Source organism: Hippoglossus stenolepis, chromosome 20, assembly GCF_022539355.2.
Source record: "Hippoglossus stenolepis isolate QCI-W04-F060 chromosome 20, HSTE1.2, whole genome shotgun sequence".
NCBI lineage: Eukaryota > Metazoa > Chordata > Actinopteri > Pleuronectiformes > Pleuronectidae > Hippoglossus > Hippoglossus stenolepis.
The window spans coordinates 9,176,253-9,197,989 of NC_061502.1; the positions used below are offsets into that span (position 1 = coordinate 9,176,253).

The window sequence follows — 21,737 nt, forward strand, 5'->3', positions numbered from 1 at the left end:
GTGTTGTTTCCATATTGCTCACGCGTGTTTAATCACTTGAGAAATCAAAGTTTTCCACGACAACAAATTATGCTTTTCCACTGTGCGTTGACTCCTTTTTTCCAACAATCACTCAAGAAACTCAGAAACAGCAGATGTCGTGATTAGTAAGTACTTGTTTATTTACAGTTTTGTTTTAGTGGTCATTTCCAAGGCAGTAAGAAGACAAGGACATTATTATTTGAAAAAAATAAAATAAAATTCACAGTTCAAAAGATAATGCAAGGCAGGGAGTGACAGACTGAGTTAGAATACAAAAACAAAAATGACACATGGTTTATCAGTTTGACGCTGTAGTGCAGATATGATCCTCTGCTGCAGAAACTGTGAGAAGCACACAGGATCAGATTAGGCTTGTGTTGGAGGTTTTTATACTCCTGGCTAAAATTCAATTAAAAACAACAAATGCCAAAAGGTATTTTTGTCCACTGTCCAGATATCTTTGGACCCCTTATGCTAAGAGTGTATCATTTCATAAGGCCATTTATGCAGTGAGAAGTTAATTTATTCAAAATGATCTCATGGGAGTCCATCTTTATTATGATGGACAAGACGTGTACGACAATTGATTAATTCCATGTAAGCTTGAAGACGGTTCATATAAAAAAGTGGAAATGTGTCTTGTCACATTCGCACGGTCATGCGAGGATGGATTTATACTCAAACACACTCGAACATCCACCATAATCACAGCAATAATAACATGACATAAAAACAGTGATGTCGTCATTGCGTGTCCTGGTTACCTGACACTTACAAATTCATCATGAAAACTCTGCTCAGAAGGGGCCTGACAGCAGTCCAGACCCCTGACATATACCCATTCAATCCAATGTTCAATACTTCCTGGTTCCATTGACATGCTTCCATACACTCACATTCAACATCAAGACCATTTGTTTACTTTTTAGGGCTTTTAATAAAAAAAAAAATACAGATAAATAAAAGCCAATGTTTTCTAAATCGGTGAAACTGATTTAATAGAATTTCGATAACTTATCGCCGCAAACTATATTAATTCCGCTTATTATAGCAGGCACCACACAGTGATTAGTGGTAATGAACCACAGTATACAAGTGAAATACTTACAGTATCAAACAATATTAAGAATCACAATATTGTGACTTAAGTGCTGAGACCAACTAGAGGAAATAGCGTTTTTCCACCAGTGTCTGTGGTCTGGGAGGAGCATAGAGATGACAGCTGTTCTTAACTTCAGGTTCATGGCACCTGAGGTGCGTAATTACAGTGAGCAGCATAAGGCAGGGTGGAAAGAAATTAAATGGTTGATTTTGCATACACAGTGTCATCTTACTTCTTGTTTGGGATTTTTGTTCATGCAAAAAATTGGCATTTAAATGTATAACCACACATTTCACCTAATGGGTTTTCATGGGTTTTGGAATATTTGCATTTTGTGGGAGATTTCAGGGTCAACCATGCGTTAAACCGTGTTACACTCCCATATGTTAAAAACTATCCGTGTCCATGTCCACATGTGGGTCTCGAAGCAGCGAAACCCGCAGAGAACCAGGTGACGTCCCTTCTCAGGAGGACCCTGTGGTGAGAACAGGAAGACGTCTGGCATCCACGATTCATCCCCGTGTGATCGTAGGAAACCAGTTCATCGCTGTGCAGCTTTGATGACCCACTCTGCTGCAGGGTTCAGCTGGAAGAGGTCTTTCATGTATGTTTCCCCATCGAGACATCTCTCCTCTGTGCAGAGACGGACAGACACACAGACAGATGAACATGGTGTACTGTTGGATTACTATAATAACCTCTGCCAAGAAGGTTATGTTTTCATCAAGACCTACTTATTGGATTTCTATGACATTTGTGGGGGGTGGGGCACGACCTAGGGCAGAACCCATTACATTTTGGAGTGGATCAAAATAAATTGGCAGTTTCACTTTCACTAATCTGGCGAGATAGGGCGTTGGTCTTAGGGGAGGTAGGTACTTCTACTTGTCTGTGACTTTTACAGCCACAACAGTTAATATCTTTTTTCACCATTTGGCCTGTAGCCCGTTATCAGCAGAGAAAATTTTAACATTGCAATGAATTAATTTGAGCAGGAGCAGCACTTACTAATGTTCCCACCGATCTCATAGAGACACAGCTCTTCTCGTTTCACTGCCACTGAGCTGGAGGACAAAGAGAGAGGGAGAGAGAGTAAGATAAAGCGTTCAGGAGACACGTGGAGGGGATCAGCACAATGTAGGCAACACTGCTGTATGTACTCTACACGTTACATTACCTATCTTGACTGAGGAAGCGTGTGAGAATGTCAGCAGCCAGCAGCTTTTCAGTGAGCTGAACAGCCATAGAGACTTTACTGAACTGGGGAGCTTGGACTCGAATAAATCCCTGTGAACTCTCCTGGTTGGAAACACACAGAGAGAAAGGGGAGTTACACATCACGCAATGAACACAAAAATCATCATCAACTGTCGTCATCAACACACAAACATAAAAAATTATAATAATCATAAAAGTCAAATCACTGCACATGTATGTGTGTTAATTATAAAATGATCCACTGTTCTGTATTTGGCTCTTGATAACCTATATGTTGCACTGTAAAAAATTATATCATAGGAGCAACACTCTTAAACAGCACCACAAGGTGTCACTATTATTCAACTTACTATAAACACAACCTGTTAAAGAGAAGCACTTTATGTATATCCATTTATCCATTCATCCATATATCTATCTATCCATTCATCTATCCATTTACCAATTCATCCATCCATCCATCAATCCCACTTATCCTTTGAGGGTCAAGAGGCAGGGTACTTTATATTTAGATATAGTTAAATATATTGGTATTAATTTATCAGCTGCAGCGAAAGTTATGTTTGTTTGTTAGCAAGATTACACAAAAGCTACTGGACAGATTTCCTTGAAGGATGAAGATGGATCACGAAAGATCCTGTTAAATTCTGGTATGGATCCGGATCAGGGGATGGATGCAAGAATGTATTTGCTCACTTTCTATTGAAAGAAAATCTGGCATGTTTAGGGATCTGATATCTATGACTTTGTAAAATTTCGTGCATCTTTACAAGCTTTAACAATGCCAGGCTTACTGCATTGCACATGTTTTACAAAAACATGTACAATCAGTAAAATGTGTGGTAGATTTGGGGTTGTTTAATCATCCATTATCTACAGATTGATTGAGAATGTCACTCCCTCATAAGCACATCTCTATGTGGGATTATTAACAGTGATTTCTATGTAAATGTTTTACAGAAAACTACATAACCTGGAAAATAAAAACCTCCTACCTCAGGGGCAGCTTTGTCGGGCGGTTTGTCAGTGGTGATCTTCTTCAGCAGCTTTCTGACAGCTCTCTCTTTATTTTGTTTCCGCTGACTTTCCATGTTCTGTTGTCTGACCTGGGTCATGATGAACTTGGGGATCTGGAGACACGTTGCACACATGAGAGTGAGACGTGATACCAATAGTACAACATCTCTATTGATTTTAATGGACACAAATGTTGAGAATGACATAGATGTACACATTGTCTATGTGGGTGTTTTAAATGGTAGAATGTTTGAAGCCAGAGGGATCTTTCTGATCCTTACTGTCCAAAGAAGATTCTGGTATCTTATCAGCAGGCGGACAATGTTGGCTGTGCTGGTTGCCATGGAGAACTCCTGTTGTTCTGTAACCTTGGAGCGGATGCCTTTGAACATGAAGATGTTGGGTGCCATGACAACCGAGACATTGTTGAGCGTCATTTTATTCTTGACCTGGTGGTCAATCACACGCTGGAAGAACTCCACCAATGCCTGGGGATTGAAGAAAGAAAAAATTAGATCGATTTACAAAAGGAAGCAGTGAGGAGTTTACACAGTTATACTTTGCATATTTTTGCATGAGGCGTGTTTGAAACTGAGTGTGCACGTACCTTCAGAGTGTCCCGATTGGGCTCCGGTAACAAAAGGACAAGCAGGTTCAAAGCCTGCAGCTGCTGCTTCTTTGTGGGGAGCTCTGTATAAATAAACACACACACACACACACACAAACACACAGTAAAAAGCTTGATTGGCACTTTTCCAGTCCATTGTCTCATAATGTGGCTGTAAACTTCTCATGATCAAGCAGAATACTTCATGAACAGATGGTGTACATACTGTTGACGGCAATAAAAGTGCTGATGTACTCCACAGTCAGTAATGGATGGGGCAACTCCCTGATGAACAGCTTCAGAAGGCTCGCAGCATCGTGCTGCTTCAACTGTTGCCATGGAAACATCCCATCGTAGAAGGAGGACTCGAGATCCTGGCACAGTGACTGCAAGAACAATTAAGGGTCAGTAATGTTAACAGCAGTGAGGACTGACTGGCAGAATAAACCTAACAACCTTTAGCATTTCACAGCATGTCTGCTGTGGTGAACTTTCAATTCAAATACTTTGACCAACCTTGACTCTAGTGGCCGCTCCAGGGATCCGTAGAAGCCCTTCTGTGTCTAATCCTTCCTCCTCGATATGAGCAATAAACTAGAGATAAGAGTGAGATTGTGTTTACATAAGACTAAGCAAGAAGAGAGAGTAATGACTATGACAATTGAAGTCGGGCATACTGATAAATATTAGTGTCAGTCTAACACTAAGTTGTACTGTGTGTAATATGAATTGTGAGATCAATATGGAAAATACAGCAGGACGCAGGGATATATTACGTCTGTTTGATCGGTTACTATCAGCATTTGCTGTTTATTGTCTACGTCTCAGTCTGTCGTGGTTGCTGGCAGGTGCTCACCCTCTGCAGTATGAATGGCACTTTGGTCCCAGGAACCCGCCTCTGGTCCTGCTCCAATAAAGTGATAAGTGGAACACCGTACAGACCGCTTTCTACACACACACACAGACACACACACACACACACACAGAGAGACACACACACATTCAGTAAAACATTTACATGAACTACTGTGGACCTGCTAACTTGGACAATAGCTATCATCCCTGCAACAAGGTTTTGTTTTCTCCTGCAATTGTTTGTTTGTTAGTTATCGGAATTACATTTAGACTTCCAAACCACTTTCCCTGGTGGGACATGACCCAAGAAAGAGCCCATTGCATTTTTATTCTAAATGACAGAAATGATCCTTGAGAAAACTGTATTTGACGTGTACGTTTTAGTTTTGTCCATGTCCCGTCTTTTAACATGTAGGAGGCAGGATTAATGCCCTGTACTGCAGTCAGCCACCAGGCGGCGATTGAGAACCTTTTGCTGTCATGTGGTCCATCTTCATGTATAGTCTTTGGTTTGCATATGTAGCTGGTTGTGTGTGTGTGTGTGTGTGTGTGTGTGTGTGTGTGTGTGTGTGTGTGTGTGTGTGTGTGTGTGTGTGTGTGTGTGTGTGTGTGTGTGTGTGTGTATGGATAATTGTCATGTTTTGTTGTTTTCACTTTGTCTGTGTGTTTGCGTCACTGTTAATGTCTGAGTGTCAATTTCTTCTAATGAAAAAGCATATTTACCCTGTTGTTTAGCTTTCAGGGCAAACCTGCATTAATACTGTATGTGTGTGTGTGTGTGTGTGTGTGTGTGTGTGTGTGTGTGTGTGTGTCAATTTACCTTTGGTCTTAACTTTGACAGCTTTGTGCGCCTTCAGGTCTATCCCAGCAGTGTCAAACAGAGCTGTCATCTCCACAAGTACCACTCTACGCACCTAGAACGTTTAAAACAAGCAGAAATGCACATGGGAACAGAGCTTGAGGAAGGACATGCACACACATGCATCCACAAATTATAAAATATTGTGTCCTAACACCATATGCCCACTTACCTTTTTCATATCCAGAGGAGACAGATCTCCTATTCTGGTTTGACCTGTTTTGTCTGGGAGCAGCTTAAAGTTCTAGAGAAGAAAAAACAAAGAGAGCAAAGGACAGAGGGGCGTCAGTGACCGTGGAGGATAGAGTGAGAAAGCCAACACTGTGCCAAAATCATATTTGAATGTGACACTGAATGGTTCATGTGTACAGTGTAAGACTGAATAGACAGAATATTAAGAAAAGTAACTATAGAGCTTTATTTGAATAGATGGAACAATGGAAATATTCAGTTTGAGGAGCTTCAACCACCAGATGTCACTATAGACCAGTTCTCAAGTGGCTCACGGACACAAATGCTGCTTACTGCTGATATGCAACCCAAACTCTGCCCACTTTAAGTCTAACAGTTCCGTTTAATGTTCTTTTATGCCATTCTTCTGTTTACATTCAGTTTTTATGACATTACAAGGCTAAACTAACAACCACACAATAAAAGATTACTGAACAAGACAAACAGATTTAATTGCAAGAAAGACAAACATTTTAAGAAGATCATTCCTGCGCAGTGAGGTCTTTAGATTTCTCTTGTCACATCTCATTGTTTCTATTATCTCTGATAATCATTAACGCAGAACAATGAATAAACTGTCAGCACTAGCTCTAATATCCCCCTACACTGAAGAATGATCACAACCAGTGGATTTGTATAAGCTTGTATAACAATGTAAAAAAAAAATCTGTGCATCCTGTTTATAAGTCTGGCGATTGTATGAGTTCAGACAGGCTCAGTGTATCAGGGAAGGAAAATACTACTGAGGAAGTGAATATACATAGCCTTAAGTGTGTGTGTGTGTGTGTGTGTGTGTGTGTGTGTGTGTGTGTGTGTGTGTGTGTGTGTGTGTGTGTGTGTGTGTGTGTGTGTGTGTGTGTGTGTGTGTAAAGGTATGTGGCTCACTGGTAGTTTATCGTCAGGCGAGTTAGGGCTGGTGGCGACCTTTAGTCTTTGGTGGATATCCCTGTATGTGAGCGCTTGCTCTGAAAACGCCACTTCAACGTTCAGTTCCGTCTCCGTTTCTATTGAGAGAGAGACACACAAACATGCACACCCACGCACACGCACACACACACACACACACACACACACACACACACACACACACACAAGCAGCCCATTTAAACAATGTTTGTGCAGGTGTTTATACACAGATGAAGTGTTCTTTCATGTATTTAATCACAGTGTTTAAGTCACTATGACTGAAAGAGGAAGAAAGAGAGTCCTGCTGCCTTTTCTTAACCTTTAAATACACTGTAAAATGAGCTTTGCCTGATGTTTAAACCATTTTACAGTGATGCACACCATCAAAATATCTAGATTCTAATCTGAACTAAAAGCAAAAGATTCATTGTGGTAGCATATCCACTCTATTTTTTATTCCACTTTACCGTAGCAGTTCTTCCTCTAAAAACAGATGATCATTAGCTTAAAATAATGTGTCTTTCAATTCTAAAATAGGTTAAGGAGTTGCTAGGCAGATGTTTATTTGGGCCTCAGTTAGCAATTCTCCATGCTGACTCATGTGTGTGTGTGTGTGCATGTGTGTGGGTCTGTAAGAGTATGTCGCACATACCAGCTGAAGTGACGTCATTTTGTCCGTTCTCACTTCCCTCTTTGAGTGGACTTGGCAGCTCATCCTGCAGGACGCAGCACAACACAGAGACACATAAGTAGATAGCACACCGTGTAATATCCACAAGGTCATCAACTCACACACACTGAGTGCATCCCCTCCCCAGGACACTTTTTTCATGTTACATATTATCTTATCTGTTAATTAGTGGACAAAGTTTGCAGGAAAGTGAAAAAAAAAAAGTCAGACTTGGTTGGAAACAGTTTGTTTTTGCTGACTGAAGTAGTTTGGACAAGCAGTAGTGCAGTAAACTTCATCAAACTAATAAAATGTACTTAATATATGTATTAAGTACTATAGAACTTCAGTATTATATGTATATAATATATATAGTATATGTGTACGTAAAATGTATTGAAGAGGGTTTTAACAGACAGCCTGCTAACCGGGTGCTGTTCACTGCCAGACTGGAGAAGCAACAGCAAAGTTGTGACCACATGCAATCAAAGAGGGAAGAGATCCAGGAGGACAAACAGTGTAAAGGAAGCATTTTCTTTTGTTCATGTCACTGATCCAACAAGATTTTTAAAGGGATAATCGTATTCACTTTCTGCCCGGCTATCACTTGTATCACAGCTATAACTTGTCATATTTACACTTGGTTTTATTTATGTAGATTTAACAGCAAAATGTAACACATTAAGTTCTCTTTATGCTAAGCTCAGCTAACTTCTATATTATATTTAGCACACAGGCATCAGTGGTATCACTCTTTTTGTCTGACTTTTGGCAAGAAGGCAAATATAAATATGGGACTATTTCTTAAAACTTTCTTAGTTTATTATACATATATATTTACATTTCATTTCATTTAACTTCTTTCATGCTGGTACAATTTCATCAGTTTGTGTCCTTGTGCATGTGTGTGCGTCTTCGAACCTTTTCAGGAGGTCTGAATATATCCCTAACATCAGGAACGTGTTGTCGGTTGCGTCGCCGTAGCAACGTCTGCTGTAGCGACGCCACGCGGCGCTCTACGGCCGCCGCCTGTGTTCTGGTTAGGGTGGACAGGAACACTGCGTTGTCTTCCTCCTGTCAATCAATCAATTAGAATCACACAACAGTCATCTGATGTAACCACCGTCTTTCAGTACTATGATCATTTGTCAATTACACTTGGACTGATATAACAGGTTTAACGACACTTTCAAATACGAAACATGCTAAACTATGACACAACGTGGACTCAGGTCTCCCTAATTACAGATAGATGATCATTACCTGGTCCTGGTCAGGTGCCAATGTGTCATCAAAGAGTTGTGCTAGACCCGCCTCGGCAAGCCACGCCTCCTCCTGCTCTCCTTCTGAAAGAGAAAATGTATATATGTATGTAATGTAAAGAAAAGTGAGTAGTTAAGATAAAACAACACTAGTGTGAACATTGTGACTCAAAGAGAAGAAAAGGTAGAGACGACTATTTAAAAAAAAATTGTCTATTATTTTTAACCCTTTAAAAACACTTCACAGGTGCAGGAAAGGGAAAAGACCAACCGCAGGCAGAAGTGGACACACACATTATACAGGAAGAGTCTGTTTGCTCCACAGAACAATAGTCATCATAAACAGGCTAAATGAATACACACACGAAACAACACCTCTCCAGTCTGCACATGCCTGAGCAGGCAGGGATTTTTCTTTTTTGATTAACAGCTGAAATCTACAGGTCACATCGGAGTTGTTCTAGAGTCTTTAGGAGGCTCAGAGTTCTGGTTCAGCTGCTAAATGTGACAAAATGATTGCATTAAGATGGAAATAACTGCAGAGGAACACAACAATGACCTCAAAGAGATGCAAAACCACAATAAAGAGATCTACAATGGAGATATGGAGATGCAAAACTATGTAAAGTAACCTTGTCCGAACTCTGCACGACATTATCGTTACATTAGCAGAAATGCTCCGATTCGAAAAACAAAATGACTGTGACTCTATGTGCACAGCATGGAATAGAAAAATTCAGTGTATCTCCCTTTGAGGTCTGTCCATGGACACAGTGTATCCTACCCTCAGGAGTTTTATTCTGCTCCTCCTCTTGAACGTCTCCTTCTCCTCCACTGTCTCCTCTCCCTGCTCCTTGAGTGATATTCTCCACCTCCTTCCAGTAGTCGTCCATCTCCAGCTCATCCAGAGAGTCCTGTAGCACACGATGCCGAACACAATTTAATCATTTCAACCACTTCAATTTTCATTTCCTGTTTCATATCTTGTCTCTGTCTCGAACAGTGGTTTTATGATGATAAAATAAAAAGTAAATTCTTCCCAAATTACAGCAGTTGCTCTCCCACACAGACTGAGACACACAAGCACATTCCTGAAGTTTAAACAGACCTTGGAGCTCGTCTCTCCCTCTCACTCGGTTTTTCCAAAAATGGAACTAAAGTTTGGGTAAACTGGCTGATTTTTACTGTCTCCACACACATAAAAAAAACACACGCACACACACGAACACATTCTCATACAGAGACCGTAGAACAGCCGAGAAGGTTGTTGCCTGTGAATCTCACCAAGACAAAAATCACAAAAGACAACAATATCATGTTGACCAGCATTAATGTTATAGGGGGCTACAATGTAAAGGAATTAAATAGTTTTATAATGATAATTGAAGAAATTCACCTTAAAATATGAATGGAATATCAAAGGATCCACAGATATCGGAATTATTAATACTAAAGTTTGATTTGTCTACTTAATCAATCAAACTTTAACTAACTGTATCGCACCTTAAATACAAGTCAGTGCAGTTTAAAGTGCTTCTCAACTGACAAATTGTTTTCCATAAAATTGATCATTAAAGTTATAAAAACAAATAAAAATGTACAAAATATAAAAGTAAAATAATAAAAAATTGGGATAAAAAAACATACAACAACATTTTGAGAGACAGAAGAATTAGAAGTACAATGTTATTAATATTCAATTATGACTCCCACAAAAACCCAAGAAAACTATTTCAGAAAAGAAAACAAAGAGTGAGGAAAGGAAAACAACAGTAGTAGTAGTAGGAGTAGTGTAAGCTACACATCGACATGTGACCTGTGGAAAAGAGCCAATGACATCTTTAAACCAAAGAATCACAGAGGTGAACTCAGCTAAGTATGACTACATGTCAGCCTACCTGAGAGTTACAGCGCTGACACGTGGGTCGAGTTCTGGCCCGGACGTTGGGACTGTGTCTGGGGCTGGAGTGAGACTTTGGGCTGGAGTGAGACTTTGGGCTGGAGTGAGACTTTGGGCTGGAGGAGGGCTGAGACCTGGAGCAGGCCACAGAGCTCGGATTGGGGAGCGATGGCGACGGGTCGGTGCCGCTGGTTTTGGTAACATTGGCGGCAGCGCTAGGCTCGACTTTGTCTCCATCTTGTGTGTTTTGGTTCTGTTGAACGGTGTACTGGCCAGTTCTGCGGCTGCAAGAGGAAAGACACATCTGGTTATCTGGCATCGTCCTTGATAACACATGTCGCAGCTTTGCACCTTTGTGTTTATCAATAACGTTATGATCAATACCGGATAACAAAACATATCATACAAATATTCCTGGATAGCAAACGATAGATTGACTGTGTTTGTCATGCTCTACATAATTACAATAACAGCCCGCCACCGACCAGTGCAGTTTCAGTCTACATACTGTTACTCCCAGTCTCATATGAAGTCACTGTGACCTTTGATCAGTGAAATCTAATCAGTTCATCTCTGAGTCCAAGTTACAACTGGTCCAAATTTGAAGAAATTTCCAAGAGGGAGACTTGAGATATCACGTCCAAGAGGCCGATGACAAATGTTTTGTGAGGCCACCGTGATGTTAGCCTGTGACCGTCAAATTCTAATCAGTTCATCCTCAATTAAAAGTGAATGTTTATGTCAGATGTAATGAAATTCCCTATATGGGTGTTTCTGATATCACGTTCACAAGAAAATTGGGTCACAGTGAAAATGACATTTGACCACCGAATTCGAATAAGTTCATCCGTGAGTTCAAGTGAATCTTTGAGCAAAACTAAAACAACATTTCCTCATGACGTTCCCCAGCTATCATGTTCACAAAAATGGAATGTGACGAATGTGAGGTAGGTTTCATCTTTGCTTTCATTTATATCCACATGTCAGCTCGGTGCCGGCAGTGCATGTTAGTTTGCTCTAATGGCAGCACAAGAGAGAGATAGCTTCGATGACAGGAGTGGTCAGTGAGTCAGACAGACAGAAGTCGACTAAAGTATCGAACTAAAGACGAGCCTGTTGAAGTCCCAGCCAGACTAATGAGAACAACATCAGCGAGAGCTAAGAATAGCAGCATGGACTTCACATGACTAACTCCACACAGTCAGCTCATCTCACAACACAAACTGGTTAAACTAAGAACAGAACGAACCATTAGAGCTCATTATAGTGGTTGAGACGTCATACAGGCTGTTTAACTATAATGAGTGTGTTGTCATACTAATTACATGGACAGTCGGGATGGGAGGCGGCTGACCACGTGACAATCAGTGCAGTAAACACTTCACTAATGATACTCAGTAGAGTGAAAACCTTCACCAAGATATAGTCATCTTTAATTCAATCAAACTGCACCAAAATTATATAGATAACACTTTCCTAAAAATGTAAAAAACATTGTATATCTCCCAATGTTAAAGAAAGAGACTTTTTACGTCATTATTGTGAATATTTATGACACAATCTTTCACCCTCAGTCCGTCACCAGTTCTGGAGTTTTGACAATGCAGCTGACTGACTCCACAGGGAGTCCCTTTGAGTGATTACTGCAGAACTGGTCTTTGTGTCACTTTGCATTTGCCTACATCAACAACGAGGGATGGGGGCCTGAGTGTGAGCGTGTCGCACATCGGAATGGAACAATGCAACACGCACAACGGCAGATAAGCCCAGACCGGGCATCATAAAAGCAACCTGTCCGAATAACACAATATGAATGAATTACTGTGATGGTTTTGCTGATGTATTTAACTACGAGTGTGGGTTGTGTTGCAGGACATGTATGAACAGATTCTGGATTTCATTTAGAGACAATTGCTGGGGAAGTTCTCGTACCTACAGGGTGCAGGTTTGCAAATTGCCCTTGTGCAGGTCACTGGGACAAACGTGCAAACTGTGGTGTCATTTCTTGCTACTTATCAACCAACACATATACAGATAACAATAAACTGTAGAACAAGAGGATATGTCAGCCCTAGCAGATTTAGTCAGTGAGTGTGTGTTGGCTCTTATTTTCATTGGTTTTGCTGATCTCCAACTGAATGTCCCCTTTGTCGTGACAGGAAGTGACAGAGTACATTCTTTCTATCGGCTCTCTGCCCTCTTCTCTGTCTCTCGTTCTTTCTTTCCGCCTGCAAGCTACAGTTTTTATTGACTGAGCACCTTCAGCTCTGGAACAACAGACTGATGGTTCAGCTGCAGGCAGCAGATCTGTCATTTCTGTGTCCCGTCCCAATCAAGCTGAGAGGTTTCTGTCAACAGTGTCGTCACTCATCAATCCTACTCACGAATCCTCAGTGTGAACACGAAATCATTTGACACCGATCTTACAAAGTGCTTCATTTGTGGGAATAAATTCTTGATCTAAATCTAGTGAATTAAACTAGAATTGTATTCAGTCGCGCGCATTACTCCGCCAAGGCTCAACAGTCAAGTTAATCAAGCTGCACCAATATCAGTTAGATAACTGTGCTTGATCCGTGAATTATTCTGAGAAAATGAAGAAAAAAAACACCCTATCTTGCAATGTTAAAGAAAGTAAAAGAAATGTCCTGGATTCCATCCTCTGATCTGCATCAATGTAATAATAATGGGTTCTCTCCTGACCTATATTACATCCTTCCACTAAGTTTTGTGGTAATCTGTCCAGTAGTATTTAGGTAAACTTGCTAACATACAAAGAAACAAACAAAGAAAGGAGGCGGGGGTAACTAAAGACAAGGCATTGTTTAGGGGGGTCACTGGACATGGGCGTATACGAATAATGCTGTTTCCAATATTTAGTCGTGAAACACATCCAACATCAATGAAGTGCAGAACAGGTTCGGTTGTGATATTAACTTTTTGAGTCAGAGTGAACAGCATGAAGTCGATGTGCTGTATTCATTAATTTGGAATTATGAGTGAAGTATTTTACCATGAGGGTCCACGCTGAGGCAAGACCACATACCACAGCAGACTTCCTGCCACACACACACACACACACACACACACACACACACACACACACACACACACACACACACACACAGCGATTTAAAAAAAAGCACTAGTAAATTGAGATACAAACACTTTGATCTTGCTTTAACAAAGAACTTTGTTGGCTTTTTACCGACATTCAACCTTCTCCTTCCTTCCAGTCTATTTTCTTTCCACCTCCTCTTCCTCTTCTTGTCACCCCCTTCCCCTCCTACACCTCGCCTGGGACTTGAGTCGTCTCCTTTTCCTTCTCTGTTTGGTACTTAATATCCCCTCCCTTGACGTCCTCCCTGTTTTCCCACATTTTTTCCCTGAATGGTCCCATCTCTTCTCTTCTTCTCTCCTTTCTGACCTGGCCCCAGTATTACTTATCTAAGCACTTTGTGATAACACATGCAAAAAAATATTGTCTGACTCCTCTCAGTCCCACTTTCCCAAAAGCAAACTAAGCAGGTTGTTCAGCTGACATGTGTCCACTCATGACCTGAAATAGTCCCCTTGTTTTCAGATAAACCTGATAAGAAGAGATATGAACGGTGTGACTGAATCATACATCAGGCATTAGTCATCATCAATAATCTGTTTTAGGTGTTAGTCTAAATCTGTTTAATGTACAACAAACGTTTAACGCCGACAATAAAGAGGTTGATACGACTCTGACGCAACAGGTTGGGTATTATCTGATTGGCTTGGACACACGTGTCTGGTTTTCCATTCAACTATAATCCTGTGGTGCGAGAAAATATCTTTACGGGCTTGTTAACAATTAAGCTCTGAAGCTCTCATGGTCAGTTTTTCTTCACTGCTCTGGATGATTTGCTGATTTGTGAAAAGTGTGCGTGTGACGATCAGTGCTGATGTTACTGGAGCAGCTCCTTCCCAGGTCATAGAATGTGAAAGTCAAGACCACAACACACACACACGGCAATATAATGCAAACAATGTTTTACATGCAATTGTGCACGTGACTTTGCTCCATTGTGCGCACAGGTGGGCTGCCCTTGTGAGTAAAACAAACACATTCTCTCTCTCTGGCACACTTTCATACATACGTGCACAAATGACCTTTTAAAAGAAAAAACTGCTGGAGCTGTGTGAGCAATTGTTCAACTCTTTGTCCACACACACACACACACACCTTTTATCAGCTATTTCGAGCTGCCAACATAAAGTGTGAGGAATAGTGCATTTGTGTGTGTGTCTGTGTGTGTGTGTGTGTGTGTATATAAGTAAACTGTGAGCTGTGAAAAGGAACGGCAGGAAACTATATCAGCCAGCAAAGAGCAAACTCTGCACCGCTGAGCTGAACATGAGTCAAGATCAGAGGAGGTGACTATTTAAATCCACACGAGTGTGAGTCACTGAAGTGACACAGAGCTCCCAGCCCAACCGGCACATTAAATTACATGAGACTGAAGATTTATATTTAAAAATCCAAACAAGTATTTAAACATGTCTCCCTTGTGTCTTTCTTATGATAAAAGACATATTACGAGGGGAAATACGCATGTCAGTGCCATGGCTGAGTATTTCCACATTAACAGTGCAGTAAACAAATGCTAGTCTGAAAAAGAAGCAAGGGTTTGTGATGTAACACACCTTAACAACCAATCCTATCAATTTGTGGGTGGAGCTCAGCTGCAGGTGAGCTGTGAGGGTCAGGAGACAGCAAGCAGGGGAGGGGCCATGTTAGCATATCCATAGATCCCAGTCATGAAATTGGAAAGGATGGTGTACATGCACATTAAGGACACAAGGGGAATTTTTTCGATATAAAGAATTTCTAATTTTGAAGAACAAAGAAGAGTTTTAGGGGGTGTAATAAACCGCTGGAGAGGTGGAAAATACGACCATCAGGACATATTAGTCAAATTTGAATGGGATAATAGGAATTACTCAAGGATCTGAGGAGATTTTCCTACGAACATCACATTATTAGGATTTGGCCCCTACAAAGAAATGATGAGCAGGAAACAGCTGAGGAAGCTATGTGTGTGTGTGTGTGTGTGTGTGTGTGTGTGTGTGTGTGTGTGTGTGTGTGTGTGTGTGTGTGTGTGTGTGTGTGTTCTTGTTCCTGATCCTGTCAGAACCGGTAGAAGTCATGAGGACCAAACCTGTGTGTGTGTGTGTGTGTGTGTGTGTGTGTGTGTGTGTGTGTGTGGTATTCCCATTTACATCAACAGGTGCCAGCTGTCCTCTATAAAGACAGAGGCTGTCTCTGTTCTCCCTTGGAAACAGTTAGTTACTGGTCTCACCACTGACCGAATAAATCAATTAATATCTAATACCATCTCCACATTGTCAATCTGTCCGTCTCCATCCCTGAATGCCACTGTCTCTTTTTCTACATGATGTGTTTTTATGTGTGTCTGTGAATTCCCCTGCTCACTGCAGTCGCCTGTTCTGACTTCGGTTCATCCCGACAGACACCAGATTTAATCTGAGGGACAGTGTGCGACAGGCTCACAGCCATGACGACTTATCAAAGCAGTCCATGCTTGTCTGGTGTCCAGTTCGTCTTCCTCTCTGCAGATGTCATTTCCTGTGCAGCGTAGTATTTCTGCCGGCTGACTGTTGCCTCACACAGTAAATTTATTAAAACCATGTGTGTTTACTGGACACTAAGCAATACTGAGGGAAGCACGCCCTCTCTCTCTCTCTCACAATACAGTGAAAAACCCAAGCGCAACACAAAGCTCTTTGGCTAAAAGAGGAGCTGAACCTCAAAAACATCCGTGTGACATACTCCAGCAGGCACGTAACCTAAGGCTACTTAGGTCAGATGTCTCTGGCTGGTACAAGGCCATCAGCTTTCTGTCTGTCTGTCTGTCTGTCTGTCTGTCCGTCCATCCGTCTGTCTGTCTGTGTCACACTGTCTCCCATTTCCTGACCAGGGGAAACAATGACCGCAAGACTAAACCCTCAAGTCAACCTAGACAGGACGCACACACACTCTGCTGTGGGAGGTGAGACAAAGGCAGGCTGTAATGTGATGCTGGGTTCTTTTCCCCAGTTAGCTGGAGAAGCCATCTGGAACACACACGCAGACATACACTGTACACAAACAAACAAACACACACACACACACACACACACATACATGTACATGCAGAGGCAGGTGTGTCCATCTGAATACCAGCTGGACTGGGTTGTTTACCTTTAGCACGCCACAGTTGGAGACAGCAGTTGTTTGCTGACCTGAGCAGCACTGGACACACACACCCCCCGGCCTTTTCGAGTAAACAGGTTATAAATAAGAGTGTAACTGTGCAGTGTGTACCGCACTCGGAATGAGTCTTCTTGTCACAGACAGAGAGGTGAACGCTGCCACGCCATGATGACAACAAGCTGTAAACAAAGGATGGAAAGCCTCCTGTAGATGGTGGCTGGGTCACACAGCGCCCCTCCGCCACCACCAAACATAAAAACACCAGATGTGGGAATGTGGAGGCTCATGACCTCACACCTTTTTAAGTTACGTTTCTTAGATTTCTGTAGTTGAAAGGATCTGTATGTGCTGTTGCTTAAAAACTAAGCTGATGAATGGATCATTCAACATCAAATATAATCAACAATTATTCTGCGAAACAATCATCTGTTTACTATTTCATTTATCAAGCAAAGGTATGAAAATGCTTGGGAGTTCAAATCAAACTCCTTGTAAATTGGTCGCCCTGCGGCTAAACAGTATTATGCTGTATGGTCACTTTCGATATTGATTATTCTGTTGATCATTTTCATCGAGTTTAGGAAAATAGTAAAAATGGCCATTGACAATCCCCCACAGGTTAAGATGATTTCTTTAAATTGGTTGTTTTGACTAAAATACAAAGTACACCAAATCTGAGCCAAATGAAACAACACATTTTGTTATTTTAGCTTGTTAAACAATTGAACGATTATCAACTATTAACCCATTACATTTTAACTGATCAGGTTAATTCATCAGCTAAATAAAATCATCTCTCCATAAACCAGAGTCTGACTTAATACCACTATTTGACTAAGGCTGGTTTCTGTTGCACAGTCTTTTGGGGAGTACAGAATTTTATTATCTGTAGACCAACAGCTTTATCTCAGAGTCGTGAGTTAAGACTGGCAACCTTGTAAACTCTGAGCTGTGATATCAGGGTCAGGGTGAACCTGCTGATAAAGAAAAAATAAAAACATAACCCAGGGCTGCAGGGGAGGAGCTGGACCCGTGCAAGTACAAAAATAAAAAAACATAAACTAAGTTAGTGGGGGTTAAACTATGACCAGGTTACTGCTGGTTGGTCAACAACATCATTTAAGCTTTGCTGTTAAGTTCAAAACGAGGAAAACAACACAACCATGACCTTTACACTCACTCACTCACTCACACACACTCACACACACTCACACACACTCCAGTTAAAGTGCTGGATCTCGGGGTTTGTCCCACCTGGGTTCGGTGGAGGTCTCGGGGTCCCGGGCTGATTCACAGCTGGGGGCGCACGGTGCAGTTTGGGGCAACAGTTCCGCGTTGCTGTGGTAACCCGTTAAAACCACTCCCTGGCTCTGCTGCTGCTGTCGGCTCATGTTTCTCCTCCTCTTCCTCTTCTGTCCTCCTCTTCACACTCAACTTGCATCCACACTGTCTCTCTCTCTCTCTCATCTGTCTGTCCTTGTGTCTATCTGCCGTCCATCGCCGGCTTGTTGTGGTCTCTCCTCCCTCCTTCTCTCCCTCCGTCACCCTCTTGTTCTCTCTATCTCTCTCTCTCTCTCTCTTTCTCCCTGGAGCTTGTCAATGGGACAGGGGCGGGACTACAGACGCAACGCAAATCAGGGATTGGCCGAAACTGTGGTCAAAGTTTCCTGGATGAATGCGCCCCCTGCTGCTTTTAAAGAGTTCCATCACATGTGCCAATGTGTGCACTGTGGCAAAGCAAGGAAGTTTGAAGAGGAGCAATGTTTGTTATTTTGATTCACATGGGGCCACCACTGTAAAAAAGACTATTGACAAATGTGATTCTCAATCTGTCTGTGTGTATGTGAATGTGTAAAAGAATCTCCAAATGTGTAATGAGATTTGTGAACGTGTACATGGATCTGCAAATTTATATTTAGAACGTGTGTGTGTGTGTGTAATTGGATTTGTAAATATATTAAAATATGTATTCAGATTAGAAAGTGTATTTATATCTGTAAATGTGTAGACAAATCGGTAAACGCATACATGGAAACTAATGGCTGAAAAGTATTTTGTTTCAAGAGCTGCAAATAAAGAATAATAATAAAGAAATATTGGCAGGTTTTTTATACGTGATTTTACTAGACTTCTACCGTGGCAGATCTGCAAATATGTAATATTTGTCTGTGTTTTCAGGAGCTGCAGCCTTCATTTGCTTCTAATGTGTGTGTGGCTCTCTTACTTATTTCTTATGTCAATTCACTGACTGTGTATGACTATATATCCCCCTATCATATGCTCAGAAACATTAATATTGGCTTGTCTATGAGCATCTATATGTATGTGCTTCCTGCAAGTGTTGTGTATGTATTTTTTATGTGTTTGAACAAAAGTGGTACTAGAGTGCACTCACTGGCTTTTCAAAATATTGACTGACAGTTTCAGGAAGCTGTTTCTATAAATTATTAACACAAGACATCATTTGCTGTGTGTTTTGATATAGCGAAGTCCTCACCCACCTCACGAGCTGATGCTTTATTTGTTGTTTTCTGTACTCAAACACACTGGCTTTGTACAGTTTGGTGATCAACACACAGACAGCACAAAACAAGAGGGGGGAGCTTGATTCAAACACATCAACAACAAAGTTAAACAAATAGGATAATCAAAAAGGAAGGGGGGGTCATTATGTTTGGCTTAGATTATCTTGTTGTTGTATGTGTGCGTGTAGAATATGGAAAGTATGGAGAAAGCGGAAAAGTGGAGACAGTATGACAATATTTGTCAGAGGGAGAAATAGAAGATGAAAAAAACTAAATAAAAAAAAAGAGAAGGTGGACAGAAAAAGATATGCAATTCTTCCAGAGGGCCTCACTGGTTGGGCACTGATGCCAGAGGATCTAAAGTTTAAGATTATTTATGTACATACACATTCTGCAATTTGTTTATAATTTTGATACGAAACAAAGAATCTCCGGCCTGTTTAAACACACTTTCTCAAGAAACACGCAGCCAAAACAAACACTGAGGTATTTTAAGGCCAAACACTGGATTAGTCCTTGAATGTGCAGGTCAAGTCGAAATGAAATTCATGTATTGTGAGGTGAAGACCAAACACAAGGAAGAAATCCACCAAAACAAGTAAGGGCTCCTGTTTCTTTTACATTAAATATCCTCTTCTGGGATCAGTTTGCAGGTTTGAAAACAGTTTCTACATTATGTCCTCTCCTTAGTTAATTTTGTTCATATAAAGTATTAGATTTACTGTTTATTACCATTCAACCCACTCTGATCATTTATAACAATTATTCAACCTTTTAAAGGAACTGTATACAAACTGAAGGGGGGACAATATAATATTTTAAGAGTCATTATATTAAAATATCAAAATTATAAATTATGACAACATTTTTATACTTAAAGTACACCTGTGTTCACCACAAACTTACAACAGGGAATGTTACAGCCAAGAACTAAATCAAAACATTTGTACATTTATAATTTTACTAAATATATTGAACACAAATTCCTATATGAATTTCTTGGGTCAGTGCGACTGTGAAGTTAAGGCCCTTTTTCCTGTAAACCCCAAATCCTGATCACATCAACATAAACGGGTCAAGGAGATGAGTTAAAAAACATGTCAACCGAATAACAATGAAAATCATTACGGAGACATGCTGTCCTTACCTGAGATGAAGGTAGTGTGCGAGTCTGGAGACCATCATGTCCGTCTGTGGCTTTGCGTTGTTCGCTCAGCGACTCCGTCTGGCCATGTGCTTGGAGATGATGGTGAAACACTCACACACTGACAATTGGATTAACCGGAGAGGTCAATCAGATTTTTCAGCTCCTCCATCTGGACCCCGCCTCCTACTCTGCGCTTCTGATCCTGTCATCCCATCTTCCCCCCCTTCTCGTCTGTCCTCCCCTCCGTCCTGCACTCAACACATTCGGCTTCGCTGCATCCCCATCACGGCCCCCTCCTCCTCCTCCTCCCCTCCACCACCTTTACTGCAAAAGACTTAGCCTTAGTCGGGCAATATGGCCGCCTGTTTCAGGAATGGGTTAAAGGAAACAGTGGACAGCAGATCAGACGCCTAAGCTGTTGCATAGGGAGAAAGAAAGTTAACGGTCACTTAATGGTAGATGTGGAAAAAAAATCTAATAAAGACTGAGAAATTTAAGGGAATATCATAAAACAAAAAAAATCATATCGGAAAGGTGTTCAAATGTTCATATTTTAAAATAATGCTTATTGCATTTGTTCAATTTCTAATATGTATTAAATAATTGATCAATATTTTATGACTTTTAATGTGTTTATTTGTATAAATCCCATTCTGTGAATGAGTGGGGAGTTCACATATGCTCACAAATGCCCCCTAGCGTCTTTTGCTACACATAACAACTAGTGTTCCTTAAAGTCGATTTTTTAAGTACATCCTTAAGTACCCTGCCTCTTGCCCACCAGCCTTAAAGGATAAGTGGTATAGATAATGAATGGATGGACGGATCCTCTGTCAATGCTGAGCTGAAAGAATGTGACTGTATTCAAATATCCCCTCCCACCTTCCGACCCCATCTGCTGTTAATCAGATTAAATGACTGCTGTCTGTAGTATTCTGAACAACAACATACAGTCAATCTGCAGCTCTACCTTCACCTTGCACCCATTGCACGTGGCCTCCTGCCCAGAATACACTTCTAACCTCAACAACCTTAATCTGTGTCATATCAGCTCAAACACACCAGCACATATCTGCCAATACTTCCCACCAAAACAACTTTCTAAAATATACAGATTGTAGTTCAATGCAGATTATGCATCGGCAGTGATCCAATCATCCACAGAGGCCTCTC

At 41.1% G+C, this 21,737-nt stretch overlaps 1 protein-coding gene across 2 annotated transcripts; it reads right to left on the reverse strand.

Moving 5' to 3' along the window:
- Positions 1-137: 137 nt before the first annotated feature.
- arhgap18 (Rho GTPase activating protein 18) lies at positions 138-20,712 on the reverse strand. 2 transcript variants are annotated; one of them, XM_035143789.2, is made up of 18 exons: positions 20,565-20,712; positions 10,647-10,932; positions 9,533-9,662; positions 8,750-8,832; positions 8,408-8,560; positions 7,469-7,532; positions 6,796-6,914; positions 5,852-5,923; positions 5,641-5,734; positions 4,822-4,913; positions 4,482-4,559; positions 4,192-4,351; positions 3,966-4,048; positions 3,640-3,846; positions 3,337-3,471; positions 2,301-2,422; positions 2,132-2,187; positions 138-1,756 (listed from the first exon to the last, which is right to left on the reverse strand). In XM_035143789.2, the coding sequence occupies exons 1-18, from the start codon at positions 20,600-20,602 to the stop codon at positions 1,665-1,667; spliced, it is 2,064 nt and encodes a 687-aa protein (XP_034999680.1). In that variant the 5' UTR covers positions 20,603-20,712; the 3' UTR covers positions 138-1,664. The 2 variants fall into 2 exon arrangements, with proteins under 2 accessions (XP_034999680.1, XP_034999679.1); XM_035143788.2 differs by lacking the exon at positions 20,565-20,712 and adding an exon at positions 18,147-18,482.
- Positions 20,713-21,737: the final 1,025 nt, after the last annotated feature.

Bases quoted from the DNA above. Each gene is read 5' to 3' on its own strand.
- arhgap18 (XM_035143788.2), bottom strand. From the start codon at position 18,283: ATGAGCCGACAGCAGCAGCAGAGCCAGGGAGTGGTTTTAACGGGTTAC. The intron at 10,933-18,146 runs GTGGGACAAACC...TTCCTCTTGCAG, and splicing joins GAGACCTCCACCGAACCCAG to CCGCAGAACTGGCCAGTACA. The intron at 5,735-5,851 runs GTAAGTGGGCAT...TAAACGTTCTAG, and splicing joins CTCCTCTGGATATGAAAAAG to GTGCGTAGAGTGGTACTTGT.